This window comes from Saimiri boliviensis, chromosome 10 (assembly GCF_048565385.1).
Source record: "Saimiri boliviensis isolate mSaiBol1 chromosome 10, mSaiBol1.pri, whole genome shotgun sequence".
NCBI classification, from domain to species: domain Eukaryota; kingdom Metazoa; phylum Chordata; class Mammalia; order Primates; family Cebidae; genus Saimiri; species Saimiri boliviensis.
Window position 1 is genome coordinate 88,264,631 of NC_133458.1, and position 13,247 is coordinate 88,277,877.

Sequence of the window (13,247 nt, forward strand, 5' to 3'; positions counted from 1 at the left end):
AATCACTTGAATCCAGGAGGCAGAGGTTGCAGTGAACTGAGATTGTGCCACTGCACTCCAGCCTGGGCGACAGAGGAAGACTCAGTCTCAAAAAAAAAAAAAAAAAAGTTTATCATGAAAGAACGTGTCAGCATTTATATTTGGTGTAAAATGTAAACTGTTCTATGTAGATGGGGTATATAAGTGAACCTTAGCGAAGATAGTCTTGTGATGTTTTCACACTGAGCTGTGTTTTTTGCTTTGTGCTTTATTTCACAAATTACCTTGAGTGCATTTGGTATTATTGATAATCTATAGGGTATTTTTTAAATCTGAAAGTATTTTTTTTAAATAAAGTAAGTCATCACTAAAAAGACAACTTATTCTTACGTGGAAGTTTCTAGAGCCCCACCTTTTGTTCTTCAGCAAATTCCCCTGCTCTTGGTACAAAAACCAAGAGGAAAAATTGCATTCAGAGAAATCTGGTGCAGAAGAACTTTTGCTAAAATAAGTGCATAGGGAGAATATTGTTAAAGTTACTGTGTTTTGTAGTAGTCTATTGTCACTTTTTGAGTAGCTGAGCTACCTCTTCTAAAGCTTTCAACATTTTCCCAATAATTATACTGCAGGTTTCTTTGTATTTTCCCTTTAAAAATCAAAGATTGAAATGTCAAGATAACCAGAGCTACAGAACTGCATGTCTTCGCTTTCTCTGGCAGTTTGTATGCAGGTGTGTATGTTCTTGCCTTAGGCAAATCAAGAGCTTGAGGCATTAGAAGAAGAAATGTTGCAGATGCAAGAATCTACTCATCTTTTTGAAGTGGCTCTTCCAGAGTACAAACAAATGAAGCAGTGTCGAAAAGAAATAAAATTGCTCAAGGGACTGTGGGATGTCATTATTTATGTTCAAGTAAGATGTGCTTTTTCAAAACATGCTTTTTATTTAGGAGTTCTTTCATATATGCAGTTTTTGGGGTCCGTAGTATTCTCTTTGGGTTTTATAATGCTTGAAATATGTGGAAGTTAGATCCCTGCCCCAGCCCCAAATTAGAGTTCATATATCTCTGTTAGTGGATGATTCTTCTATGCATACCACTTGTTTTTATTTTTAGTTCAGGATGAAGCTTTGTATAATAAGCTGACTGCCTCAGATCTTTTGGGGGAGATTGCATAGAATATAAATAAAAATAATAAGTTAGGTATGGTGGTTCACACCTGTAATCCTGGCTCTTTGGGTGACCAAGGCAAGCGGATTATGAGGTCAGGAGATCAAGATCACCCTGGCTAACATGGTGAAACCCCGTCTCTACTAAAAATACCAAAATTAATGGGGCGTGGTGGTGAGTGCTTGTAGTCTAAGCTACTCTGGAGACTGAGGTAGGAGATTTACTTGAATTTGGGAGGTAGAGGTTGTAATGAGCCAAGATTGCACCACTGCACTCCTGCCTGGCAACAGAGCCAGCCTCCGTCTCAAAAATAATTAATATATAAATGTATATATTACATATGTTGTTATCTCTGCATACCAAGTCATACATATACCTATTCTTATATTTACGTACTTGGACATATACAAACAGACCCTTACAAAAAATAACTTGTATGTGGTTAAGTTAAAAACTTTAGTGAAAAAATAAGTTCTATGGAACGAGGCATGTTGCAAGAAGCTCTATAATCTTTTAAGCTGAAAGCCATATAGAAATATATTAACAAGATAGAAAATATGGTCAAGAAATGGTTAATGAGAATTTTGTTTATAATGGATGAAAATTGTCATATGAAAGCTTATTTTGTTACAAGTAGAATTATAAAAGTCTGTTATTTAATAATTATCAATTTATTCAAAGTACACAGGATTAAGTGATAATGATGGTATGTGAGTGGAATTTATCATTACTACTAGAAATTAATGTTTTCGCCTTTAGCTTGACACGTTCTGACAACTTTCTTGTTTTGGTGCTAGGGAAGTTCTGACAAGTGCAGTTAATATTTAAAAAATGGACTTTCCACTGGATGATAGAGTTACTGTGTATCATCAGTTTATGTATTTTGCTGCAGAGACTTGCTTTCACCAAATGTTGTTGACACTTTTATCTGCTTGTGCGTTTTCAGAGAAGCATTGATAATTGGACTAAAACCCAGTGGAGACAGATTAATGTGGAACAGATGGATGTAGAACTCAGAAGGTTTGCCAAGGCGAGTTCCGTAACTGTCTATTACAACAATTTATCTTCCTCAGCACCACCTCCTTCCCTCTTCGCTAACCTAGTATCTGGTGTATTGGGCTGCGTGTACTCATTTACTTCTAGCACACTCATATCAGACAGTGTTCTTTTCACCCTTAGCCAGTTGCACTTCTAATCAAGGCTGTGAGTGAGTTGATAGAAGCATATTAGGGTTAATGAATTTATGAGAAGCAGCTCTAATCATGGGCTTCCTACTGCTTCCCAGAGCAGAGAGGAACATTATCAGGGCCGAGCGCTCAGACTTCCAAAAGCTTTTGATTTCTTTCCTTAGCAACCATGAAGATTTTGTATTTGAAAAGGTACCTTTTGGTTCTAGAATTTGGGAAAACTAATAGGAGTATGCTACCTCTGTATCTATACAGAATACTATGATCTTCGTTCTTACTAATGACTCTGGAACCCCAAGAGGGCTCAACATATACAGAACTGAGCTTATTGGAATTTGTTACCTATTGGAATTTTGAGGTCTATACTGCATAGCTGCATGCCCTCCAAAGAAAGAGCGTCTTTGGATGAAGCCAAAATGCCTATCAGTGAAAGGCAGTTGAAAGTGACTGGGCCAGCCAACTGCGGTGGCTTACACCTGTAATTCCAGCACTTTGGGAGGCCGAGGCAGGCGGATCACCTGAGGTCAGGAGTTCCAGACCCTCCTGGCCAACATGGTGAAACCGTTTCTCCACTAAAAAGACAAAAATTAGCTGGGCGTGGTGGCAGGTGCTTGTAATCCCAGCTATTCCGGAGGCTGAGGCAGGAGAATTGCTTCAACCTGGGAGGTAGAGGTCAAGCAATTCTCCTGTCTCAGCTGGAGAGGCGGTGAGCGGAGATCGCGCCATTGCACTCCAGCCTGGGGGACAAGAGTGAGACTTTGTCTCAAAAAAAAAAGAAAAAGAAAAAGAAAAAAAAAGTGACAGGCCCATTTGCTTTTTTTCCACCCCAGTGCTTCCTTGCCTCACCTCCTTCCCACTCTCACCTGTATTGTCTCCTATATTATGCCAGTCCCAAAGACCCAAACTAAAATGTTCTTTGATTCTTTTGGATGTCATGGAGTCACTGTACCTCATTCTACATTCTATATTCTCTTTCTGCTTCTCTCCTATAGCATTCACTTACTTCACTTCAGAGTGAAAACTTAACCCCCACTCTCAGCTGAGGATATATGTATTTTTAAAGCAGTTAACATTGTCCTTTATATCGTGCTAAGTTCTAGTTGTTTTCTTATGGGTTTTCTCATTCACAATTGCTGGTGTTTCGTGGGCTAGGAGGACCAGCCAAGTCAAGAGCCCTATTCAGCCTTTTAAGATGATGAAATATTTAAGTTTCAAGGAACAGACACTCAGTGGTAATCAGCATTCCAAGGCTACAGTTTAAATGACTGAGGTATTCCAAACGAGGTCTTAGTAATCTGGTAACAGTCTATTGCCGTTTATTTACGTTTATAGAGGAAACATTATTTATTGGACATGTCCTGTGAACTCTGTTACTTACCTATGTTTCCTCAGGGGACATTTAATGAGATACTGTGAATGAGAACGCAATGTACCCAGGTGGCTTGCACAAAGTGGGCTTGTAATGTACAAGTGAGTGTACATTTCCTTTCCTTTTCTCTGGTTTTTGTCCTTGGCCTAGGAATTCAAATGCTTTCACTCTTCTCTAATCCAGGAGTTGGGAAATGTATCTTTATTGTTCCAAAGGAGGCAAATTATTAATATATACTGTGTTAGGCCGGGCACGGTGGCTCACGCCTGTAATCCCAGCACTTTGGGATGCTGAGGCGGGTGGATCACGAGGTCAAGAGATCGAGACCATCCTGGTCATCCTGGTCAAACCCCGTCTCTACTAAAAATACAAAAAGTTAGCTGGGCGTGGTGGCGCATGCCTGTAATCCCAGCTACTCAGGAGGCTGAGGCAGGAGAATTGCTTGAACCCAGGAGGCGGAGGTTGCGGTGAGCCGAGATCGCGCCATTGCACTCCAGCCTGGGTAACAAAAGTGAAACTCCGTCTCAAAAAAAAAAAAAGAAAATATATATATATATATATATATATATATACATATATATACATACACATACTGTGTTGTTATATCATGGGAGCTAGGTTTTTTTTCCTCCACTTTTTTTTAGGAAATTTGGTCACTCGACAAGGAAGTCCGTGTCTGGGATGCTTACACAGGCCTGGAAGGCACAGTTAAGGACATGACAGCATCCCTGAGGGCCGTCACAGAGTTACAGAGCCCTGCCCTCAGGGACAGGCATTGGCAGCAGCTGATGAAGGCTATTGGGGTCAGTATCCTAAGTCTCACTAATTGAATATTTTTGTGACTGTAAAGTATTATTTTTTTGGTCTGCATAATTTGGGATGAACTGTAATTGATGAAAGGGTCTCTAGTCAAATGCAAGAGATGAGGCTCTTTGAGAGGGGACCAGCGGACCTAATGGCCAAGGTCCTAGCACTTGCTCCCCACTTTTTTCTCTTACTGGCTACGTGACCGTAAGCAAGTCACTTAACCTCTTGCATTTGAGTTTTGCTTTTTAGTAATAAAATGAGAAGGGATGCTCTCTGCTCTTACACATTAGACGAATCTTGCAAGGAGTGAGATAATATGAAAACATTTTAATGAGCACCAGATGGCTGCAAAGAATCTTACTATGAAAAGGGTCAGAAGGTATAATAGTGAATTTATGGAGAAAAAGGATCTGAAATTGTGATTTCTTTTTCACCCATAATTCATTTAATAATAGTGCATTTTTTTCATAGTCTTTTGATGATTTTGATTTTATTGCAGGATATAGTGGCTTCTCATGCATCCATGCCGCTTGAGCTTCTGGTTTCTTCCCTTTCTGTATCTATTGAAAAGCAAATGTAACAACCATACACTTTAATTTTGGGGGAAGGCGACCTTTATGAGTTTAAAATATATAACAGGAAGTTTAGTGTATGTATTTTGATTAAGCATATCAAGAGTTTGAGGGGAACACTGAAGAAAGGCTCTCAGGTTGTGAAGGAGAGTTGCAGAGTAGGAAAACAGGGACAAGGGCATTGTGGAGTCATGGGGACAGCCTGGGCTTTGTGATTCTAACCCTATATCTTAGCAACTCTGGGATCCGGGGCAAGTTACCTGTTCCTTTTATCCCAGTTGATTCTTTTATAAAATAAATATAATACTTCCCATGCAGCCTGGGTGACCAAATTGGAAATTTTACACACACACACACACACACACACATGCACACATATATGTATGTATGATATATAAAAATACATAGATATGCACACATATATACACATATATATAAAACACACACACACATATATACACATACTCACGCACTACATGACATTTCAGTTAGTGCTGGACCACATATGCAGTAGTAGTCCCATAAAAAGATAGTGTATTTTTACTGTAGCTTTTTTATGTTTAAGTATATTTAGATATACAAATACATAACACTGTGTTACAATTGCCTGCAATGTTCAGTACAGTAATGTGCTGTATATGTATGCAGCCCAGGAGCATAGGCCTAGATAGCCTACTACGCTCCATATATGCTAGGTGCGTAGTAGGCTATGCTGTCTAGGCTTGTGCAAATTCACTGCATAGCGTTCACACAGTGACAAAAATCACCTAACAATATGTTCCTTAGAACATACCCCATTGTTAGGCGATGCATGATTTTACATATAAAGGACCTAATGTGTAGTAAGTACTTAGTAAATGGGTCTCTGAAGCTATTGGCATTCTTGTATTTTTCACAGTCTTTTAGACATTGGCTAATTAGACTTTGTAATTAATTTGCACATTCAGAAAATTTTTATCGAATCTTTGAATGTGTAGTAGACTATGTGCCCTGCTCCCCATCCCTTTTTCATATTTCTGCCAGTAAAATTTGCCTCACATAGCCTCTACTTGCCTATGTTTTGCCTTTTTGCCAGCTAGAAAAAGTCATTTGCTCTGCAGACAATTTGCTCTGCAGAAAAAGGCACCCTCCTCCAGGCTGTCCCCAGGACAGCGGTGCAGAGGCTAGCTTCTTTCTCCATTTGTCATGTGGGCTGGTATTCAGTACATGAGTTGCACAGCTAATCAGGGGGTGCCTGTTAGACCTCTCTGCTCATTCTTTGTCAAGGACAGACCTGGCTCCTGGCTCCTGGTTCCCAGGCTCCCATCAGCTTTGGAGTGAGGCCAAAATTGATGCAGAGATAGACTGGCAAACTCATCTCGTTTGCTGAGGACTTTTCAGTTCAGCTTTTAGCACTGAAAGTCTCACATCCCTGAAACCCACTTCCTAGAAACCCCACAGTCCTTAGCAAACTAGGGCATTTGGTCCTTTTTTGCAGAGGGGTGGATGGTGCTGAGGAATGTTAAGAGAGTAGGGAGGGGCAGAAGGTGGCCACTTCCAAGAAGCAGATTCTGGATATTGCTAGTAAAAGCAGGAAAGAAAATGACTTTCCTGCAATCATGTAGCTTGCTCTACTCTTCACTTACAGGAGACATGAGTGAGTTTGGGTGTGTCTAAGAGCTGAGGATGTCTTAACCAAATATTGGGGAGAGGAGGGACGTGATTTTCACAAGACAGTGTGGAAACAAATGAGAATTTTTTTCGCATGGTAAATATGAATAATGACATTATGAGTAAGAGTCCTTTTTGCCAAGGAGCTAAGATTAAATTATTGATAAAACTAGGTTAAATCATGGAGGCAGCTGGAAGTTAAGTTCAGTGAGTAGGGTTCTTTAGGAAGAAAAGACAAGCTACTACTTGATTCCTGGGATTTCAAGCAAATTAAAATAAATGAACAGTGGGATTCTCTTTAAAAATGAGTTTTTAGCTGAGCTGATATGTGAGTTAGAAAGCAAAAAAATAAATTTTAAAAAATTGGTTTTGTGGGCAAAGGACATAAAAACGTGCTGACAAGGGAAAGATGTGAAACACAGTAGTATAGCACAAATGTGACTAAACTGTGGCTCTTGCTTCCGGCAGGTGACTCCTCAGGAATTGTGAGTTAAAAAGGAATGTCTTAGATTGTCCATACCTTTGAAGACTAGAGAAGTACTCAGCACCTGACTTGAGTGTATTTAAGATTCATTTCACCAGCCATTAGGCAAAAGGAACCATGAATATATGTGGAATATAAAGTCCACCTTTCTTTCTCCCCAATCAGGTCAAGTTTTTAATAAATGAAGCCACCACTTTGGCAGATTTGTTAGCACTGCAGTTACACAGCGTGGAAGATGATGTCCGAAGGATTGTGGACAAAGCGGTGAAAGAGCTGGGGACTGAGAAGGTAGTGTCCTCAGGGCTGGGTCATTTCTGCTCAGCTAATTCTGGGTATTTGCATAAAATCCAACCTAGAGAAGAGTACTTTTGATGTCCTGGGAGGCTGGGCAGATGAATCCGTTTGTTCCTTGCTGTTCATGAGGTGTGGAATGAGCAGGAACTAGAATCGTTCTAAGCCACAGTAAAACAGGAGGATTGGTCCTGTTGATGATGATGATTAGAGCAGAAAATACCTACATATCCTTTATTTTGTAGCAAGCACCACTCTAAGTGCTTTATTTATATTAACCCATTTAATCCTCTGAGGTAAGTAATAGTATCTCTATTTTATAGATGGAGAAACTGAGGTATAAAGAGGTAATTTATTTACCCAGATTCACACAAAAGATTGAGATTTACATTTAAGACATTACCTATTTCATGCTGGCTAATTTGTGAATAATGTCTACCAAATATTTAGGTAATCATTTAAGTGCTTTCCTGCTCTCAAATTCTATTTTGGTTAGGGATGATAAACATATTCAATAGATGTTTGATATGAGTGTGATTCTGGTTCCTTTGATGTAATAAAATTCATTCTTCAAGCCCCATCACCATGAATTATTTGGAGGAAAAAAACTGAAGCCAATGATATTTGATACCAGTTTGCATTTTTGAAAATTAAAAAAAAATTAATTCCAGATAATAGCTGAGATGTTAATTCTCAATTAAACTTTTGTGCACATAAATTAATTTGTATCTTTGATTACTAGGTTATTACTGAAATCAGTCAGACCTGGGCAACCATGGAGTTTTCTTATGAGGTTCACTATCAAACGGGCGTTCCATTACTAAAGTCTGACGAACAACTTTTTGAAACTCTAGAGCACAACCAAGTAAGATGGATATTTTTATTGCAGATTTTTTATTTTTTAATTTTATTTTTATTTGACAAATAATTGTATATATTTATAGGATATAATGTGATAGTTTGATACATGTTTACAATGAGGAATGATGAAATCAGGCTAACAATCATTTCATATACTTAATATTTTTTTGTGTGGTGAAACACTTAAATCTACTCTTTTAGGAATTTTGAAACATAATGTGTTTTGTTTGTTGTTTTAATTATACTTTAGGTTCTGGGGTACATGCGCAGATCATGCAGGATTGTTGCATAGGTATGCACATGGCAATATGGTTTGCTGCCTCCATCCCCCGTCACCTACATCTGGCATTTCTCCCCGTGTTATCCCTTCCTGACTTCCCCATACCACTCCCCGACTATCCCTTCCTTGCCCACCCCCAGCAGACCCCAGTGTGTGATGCTCCCCTCCCTGTGTCCATGTGTTATTATTGTTCAGCACCTGCCTATGAGTGAGAACATGCGGTGTTTGATTTTCTGTTGTGTCAGTTTGCTGAGAATGATGGTTTCCAGATTCATCCATGTCCCTACAAAGGACACGAACTCATTGTTTCTTATGGCTGCATAGTATTCCATGGTGTATATGTGCCACGTTTTCCTTGTCCAGTCTGTCATTAGTGGGCATTTGGGTTGGTTCCATGTCTTTACTGTTGTAAACAGTGCTGCTATGAACATACTTGTGGATGTGTCCTTATAATAGAATGATTATAATTGTTTGGGTATATACCCAGTAATGGAATTGCAGGGTCAAATGGAATTTCTATTTCTAGGTTCATGAGGAAGCGCCACACTGTCTTCCACAGTGGTTGAACTAGTTTACACTCCCACCAACAGTGTAAAAGTGTTCCTATTTCTCCACATCCTCTCCAGCATGTGTTGTCTTCAGATTTTTTAATGATTGCTCTTCTAACTGGTGTGAGGTGGTATCTCAATGTGGTTTTGATTTGCGTTTCTCTAATAATCAGTAACGATGAGCATTTTTTCATATGCTTGTTGGCCTCATATATGTCTTCTTTTGAAAAGTGTCTGTTCATATCCTTCTCCCACTTTTGGATGGGTTAGTTTTTTTCTTGTACATCTTTTAGTTCTTTGTAGATTCTGGATATTAGCCCTTTGTCAGATGGGTAGATTGCAAAATTTTTTCCTCATTCTGTTGGTTGCCGGTTCACTCTAATGATTGTTTCTTTTGCTGTGCAGAAGCTCTGGGGTTTAATTAGGTCCTATTTGTCTATTTTGGCATTTGTTGCCATTGCTTTTGGTGTTTTAGTTATGAAGTCCTTGCCTATGTTTATGTCCTGAATGCTTTTGCCTAGGTTTTCTTCTAGGGTTTTTAAGGTTTAAGGTCTTATGTTTAAGTCTTTAATCCATCTGGAGTTAATTTTCGTGTAAGGTGTCAGGAAGGGGTCCAGTTTCTGCTTTATGCCCACTGGTAGCCAGTTTTCCCAAACACCATTTATGTGCTATTGCAATTGGTTTGTCAGGTTTGTCAAAGATCAGATGGTTGTAAATGTGTGGCATTGCCTCCAAGGCCTCTGTTCTGTTGCATTGCTCTGTATTTCTCTTTTGGTACCAGTACTTTGCTCTTTTGATTACTGTACCTTTTTAGTATAGTTTGAAATCAGGTAGCATGATGCCTCTTGTTTATTCTTTTGCGTAAGATTGTCTTGGCTGTGTGGGCTCTCATTTGGTTCCATAAGAAGTTTAAGGTGGTTTTTTCCAGTTCTGTGAAGAAGGTCATTGGTAGCTTGATGGGGAGAGAATTGAATCTATAGATTATTTTGGGCAGTATGGCCATTTTCAGAATATTGATTCTTCCTAACTATAAGCATGGAATGTTTCTCCATTTCTTTGTGTCTTCTCTTATTTTCTTGAGCAGTGGTCTGTAGTTCTCCTTGAAAAGGTCCTTTACATCCTTTGTTAGTTTTATTCCTAGGTATTTTATTGTTTTTGTAGCAATTGTGAATGGGAATTTGCTCATGCTTTGGCTCTCTGTTAGTCTGTTATTTGTGTGTAGAAATGTTTGTCATTTCTGCACATTGATTTTGTGCCTGAGACTTTGCTGAAGTTGCTTGTCAGTTTAAGGAGATTTTGGGCTGAGATGATACAGTCTTCTAAATATTCAATCATGTAATTTGCAAATAGAGACAATTTGATTTCCTCTTTTCCTAATTGAATATTCCTTTTTTTTTTCCTTGCCCAATTGCTCTGGCTAGAACTTCCAATACTATATGGAATAGGAGTGGTGACAGAGAGTATCCTTGTCTAGTGCCAGATTTCAAAGGGAGTGCTTCCAGTTTTTGTGTAAATAGCTTTAATTATTTTGAGATGTTCCTTCGATACCTAGTTTATTGCGAGTTTTTAGCATAAAGCACTGTTGAATTTTGTTGAAGGCCTTCTCTGCATCGATTGAGATAATTGTGGTTTTTGTCTTTGGTTCTGTTTATGTGGTGGGTTATGTTTATAGACTTGCATATGTTGAACCAGCCTTGCATCCCCGGAATGAAGCCTACTTCATGATGATGGATAAGCTTTTTGATGTGCTGTTGCAATCGGTTTGCCAGTATTTTATTGAAGATTTTTGCACCTATGTTCATCATGGATATTGACCTGAAGTTTTCTTTTTTTATTGAGTCTCTGCTGGGTTTTGGTATCAGTATGATGTTGGCCTCATAAAATGATTTGGGAAGGTTTCCCTCTTTTTGTATTGTTTGGAATAGTTTGACAAGGAATGGTACCCATTCCTCTTTGTATGTCTGGTAGAATTCAGCTGTGAACCCATCTGGTCCTGGACTTTCTTTGGTTGATAGGCTATTAATTGCTGCCTCAACTTCAGCCCTTGTTACTGATCTGTTCAAGGTTTCAGCTTCTTCCTGGTTTAGGCTTGGGAGGGTGCAAATGTCCAGGAATTTATCAATTTCTTCGGGGTTTACTGGTTTATGTGCATAGAATTCTTTGTAGTAGTCTATGATTGTAATTTGTATTTCTGTGGAATCCGTGGTGATATCCCCTTTATCGTTTCTTATTGCATCTCTTTGATTCTTTTCCCTTTTCTATTGTATTAATCTGTCTACTGGTCTATTTGGTTGATCTTTTCAAAAAAACAGTGCCTGGTTTTATTGATTTTTTTGAAGGATTTGTTGTGTCTCTATCTCCTTCAGTCCTGCTCTGATCTTAGATATTTCTTGTCTTCTGCTAGGTTTTGAGTTTTTTTGATCTTGATCCTCTAGCTCGTTCAATTTTGATGATAGGGTGTCGATTTTAGCTATTTCCTCACTTCTCTGGTGGGCATTTATTGCTATAAATTTCACTCTAGACACTGCTTTAAATGTGTCCCAGAGATTCTGGTATGTTGTGTCTTCGTTCTCATTGGTTTGGAAGAATATCTTTATTTCTGCCTTCATTTCATTGTTTATCCAGTTGACATTCAGGAGCCAGTTATTCAGTTTCCATGAAGTTTTGTGGTTCTGAGTTAGTTTCTTATTTCTGAGTTCAAATTTGATTGCACTGTGGTCTGAGAGACTGTTTGTTATGATTTCCATTCTTTTGCATTTGCTGAGCAGTGACTTACTTCCAATTATGTGGTCAATTTTAGAGTAGGTGCCGTGCGGTGCTGAGAAGAATGTATGTTCTGTGGATTTGGAGTGGAGATTTCTGTAGACGTCTGTTAGGTCCACTTGATTCAAATCTAAGTTCAAGTCTTGGATATCCTTGTTAATTTTCTGTCTCATATTGACAGTGGAGTGTTAAAGTCTCCCACTATTATGTGGGAGTCTAAGTCTCTTTGTAGGTCATTAAGAACTTGCTTTATGAACCTGGGTGCTCCTGAATTGGGTGCTCATATATTTAGGATTATTAGCTCTTCTTGATGTATTGATCCTTTTACCATTATGTAATTCCCTTCTTTGTCTCTTTTGATCTTTGTTGGTTTAAAGTCCATTTTATCAAAGACAAGAACTGCAACTCCTGCTTTTTTTGCTCTCCATTTGCTTGATAAATCTTCCTCCATCCCTTTACTTTTAGCCTGTGTGTGTCCTTGCACATGAAATGGGTTTCCTGAATACAGCACACACCGATGGGTTTTGACTTTTTATCTAATTTGCCAGTTTGTGTCTTTTGATTGGGGCATTTAGTCCATTTACATTTAAGGTTAATCTTGTTATGTGTGAATTTGATCCTGCCATTTTGAGGCTAGCTGGTTGTTTTGCCTGTTAGTTGACACGTTTTCTTCATTGTGTCGATGACCTTTACCATTTGGTACATTTTTGGAGTGGCTGGCACTGGTTGTTCCTTTCCTTTTTTAGTGCTTCTTTCAGGAGCTCTTGTGAGACTGGCCTGATGGTGATGAAATCTCTCAGCAATTGCTTGTCTATAAAGGATTTTCTTTCTCATTCACTTAGGAAGCTTAGTTTGGCTGGATATGAAATTCTAGGTTGAAAGTTCTTTTCTTTAAGCACGTTGAATATTGACCCCTACTCTCTTCTGGCTTGTAGAGTTTCTGCCAAGAGATCCGCTGTGAATCTGCTGGGCTTCCCTTTGTGGGTAACCTAACCTTTCTCTCTTTCTGCCCTTAGCATTTTTTCCTTCATTTCAACCTTGGTGAAACTGATGATTATGTGCCTTGGGGTTGCTCTTCTTGAGGAATATCTTTGTGGTGTTCTCTGTATTTCCTGGACTTGAATGTTGGCCTGGCTTCCTAGGTTGGGGAAGTTCTCCTGTATAATACCATGAAGAGTGTTTTTCAGCTTGGATTCATTCTCTCCATCACATTCAGGTACACCTATCAAACATAGATTAGGTCTTTTCACATAATGCCATATTTCTCAGAGGCTTTGTTCATTTCTTTTT

The 13,247-nt window shown here is 38.8% G+C and overlaps 1 protein-coding gene across 1 annotated transcript in view; it reads left to right on the forward strand.

Annotated features, from left to right (window-relative positions):
• The window catches only part of DNAH11 (dynein axonemal heavy chain 11), a 396,587-nt gene that overhangs the window by 104,208 nt on the left and 279,132 nt on the right, over positions 1-13,247 (forward strand). Inside the window, exons 21-25 of the mRNA XM_074379604.1 lie at positions 731-889; positions 2,092-2,175; positions 4,346-4,504; positions 7,380-7,502; positions 8,248-8,370. Of these exons, the coding sequence (XP_074235705.1) occupies positions 731-889; positions 2,092-2,175; positions 4,346-4,504; positions 7,380-7,502; positions 8,248-8,370 (648 nt within the window). The remainder of the gene's footprint in view (positions 1-730; positions 890-2,091; positions 2,176-4,345; positions 4,505-7,379; positions 7,503-8,247; positions 8,371-13,247) is intronic.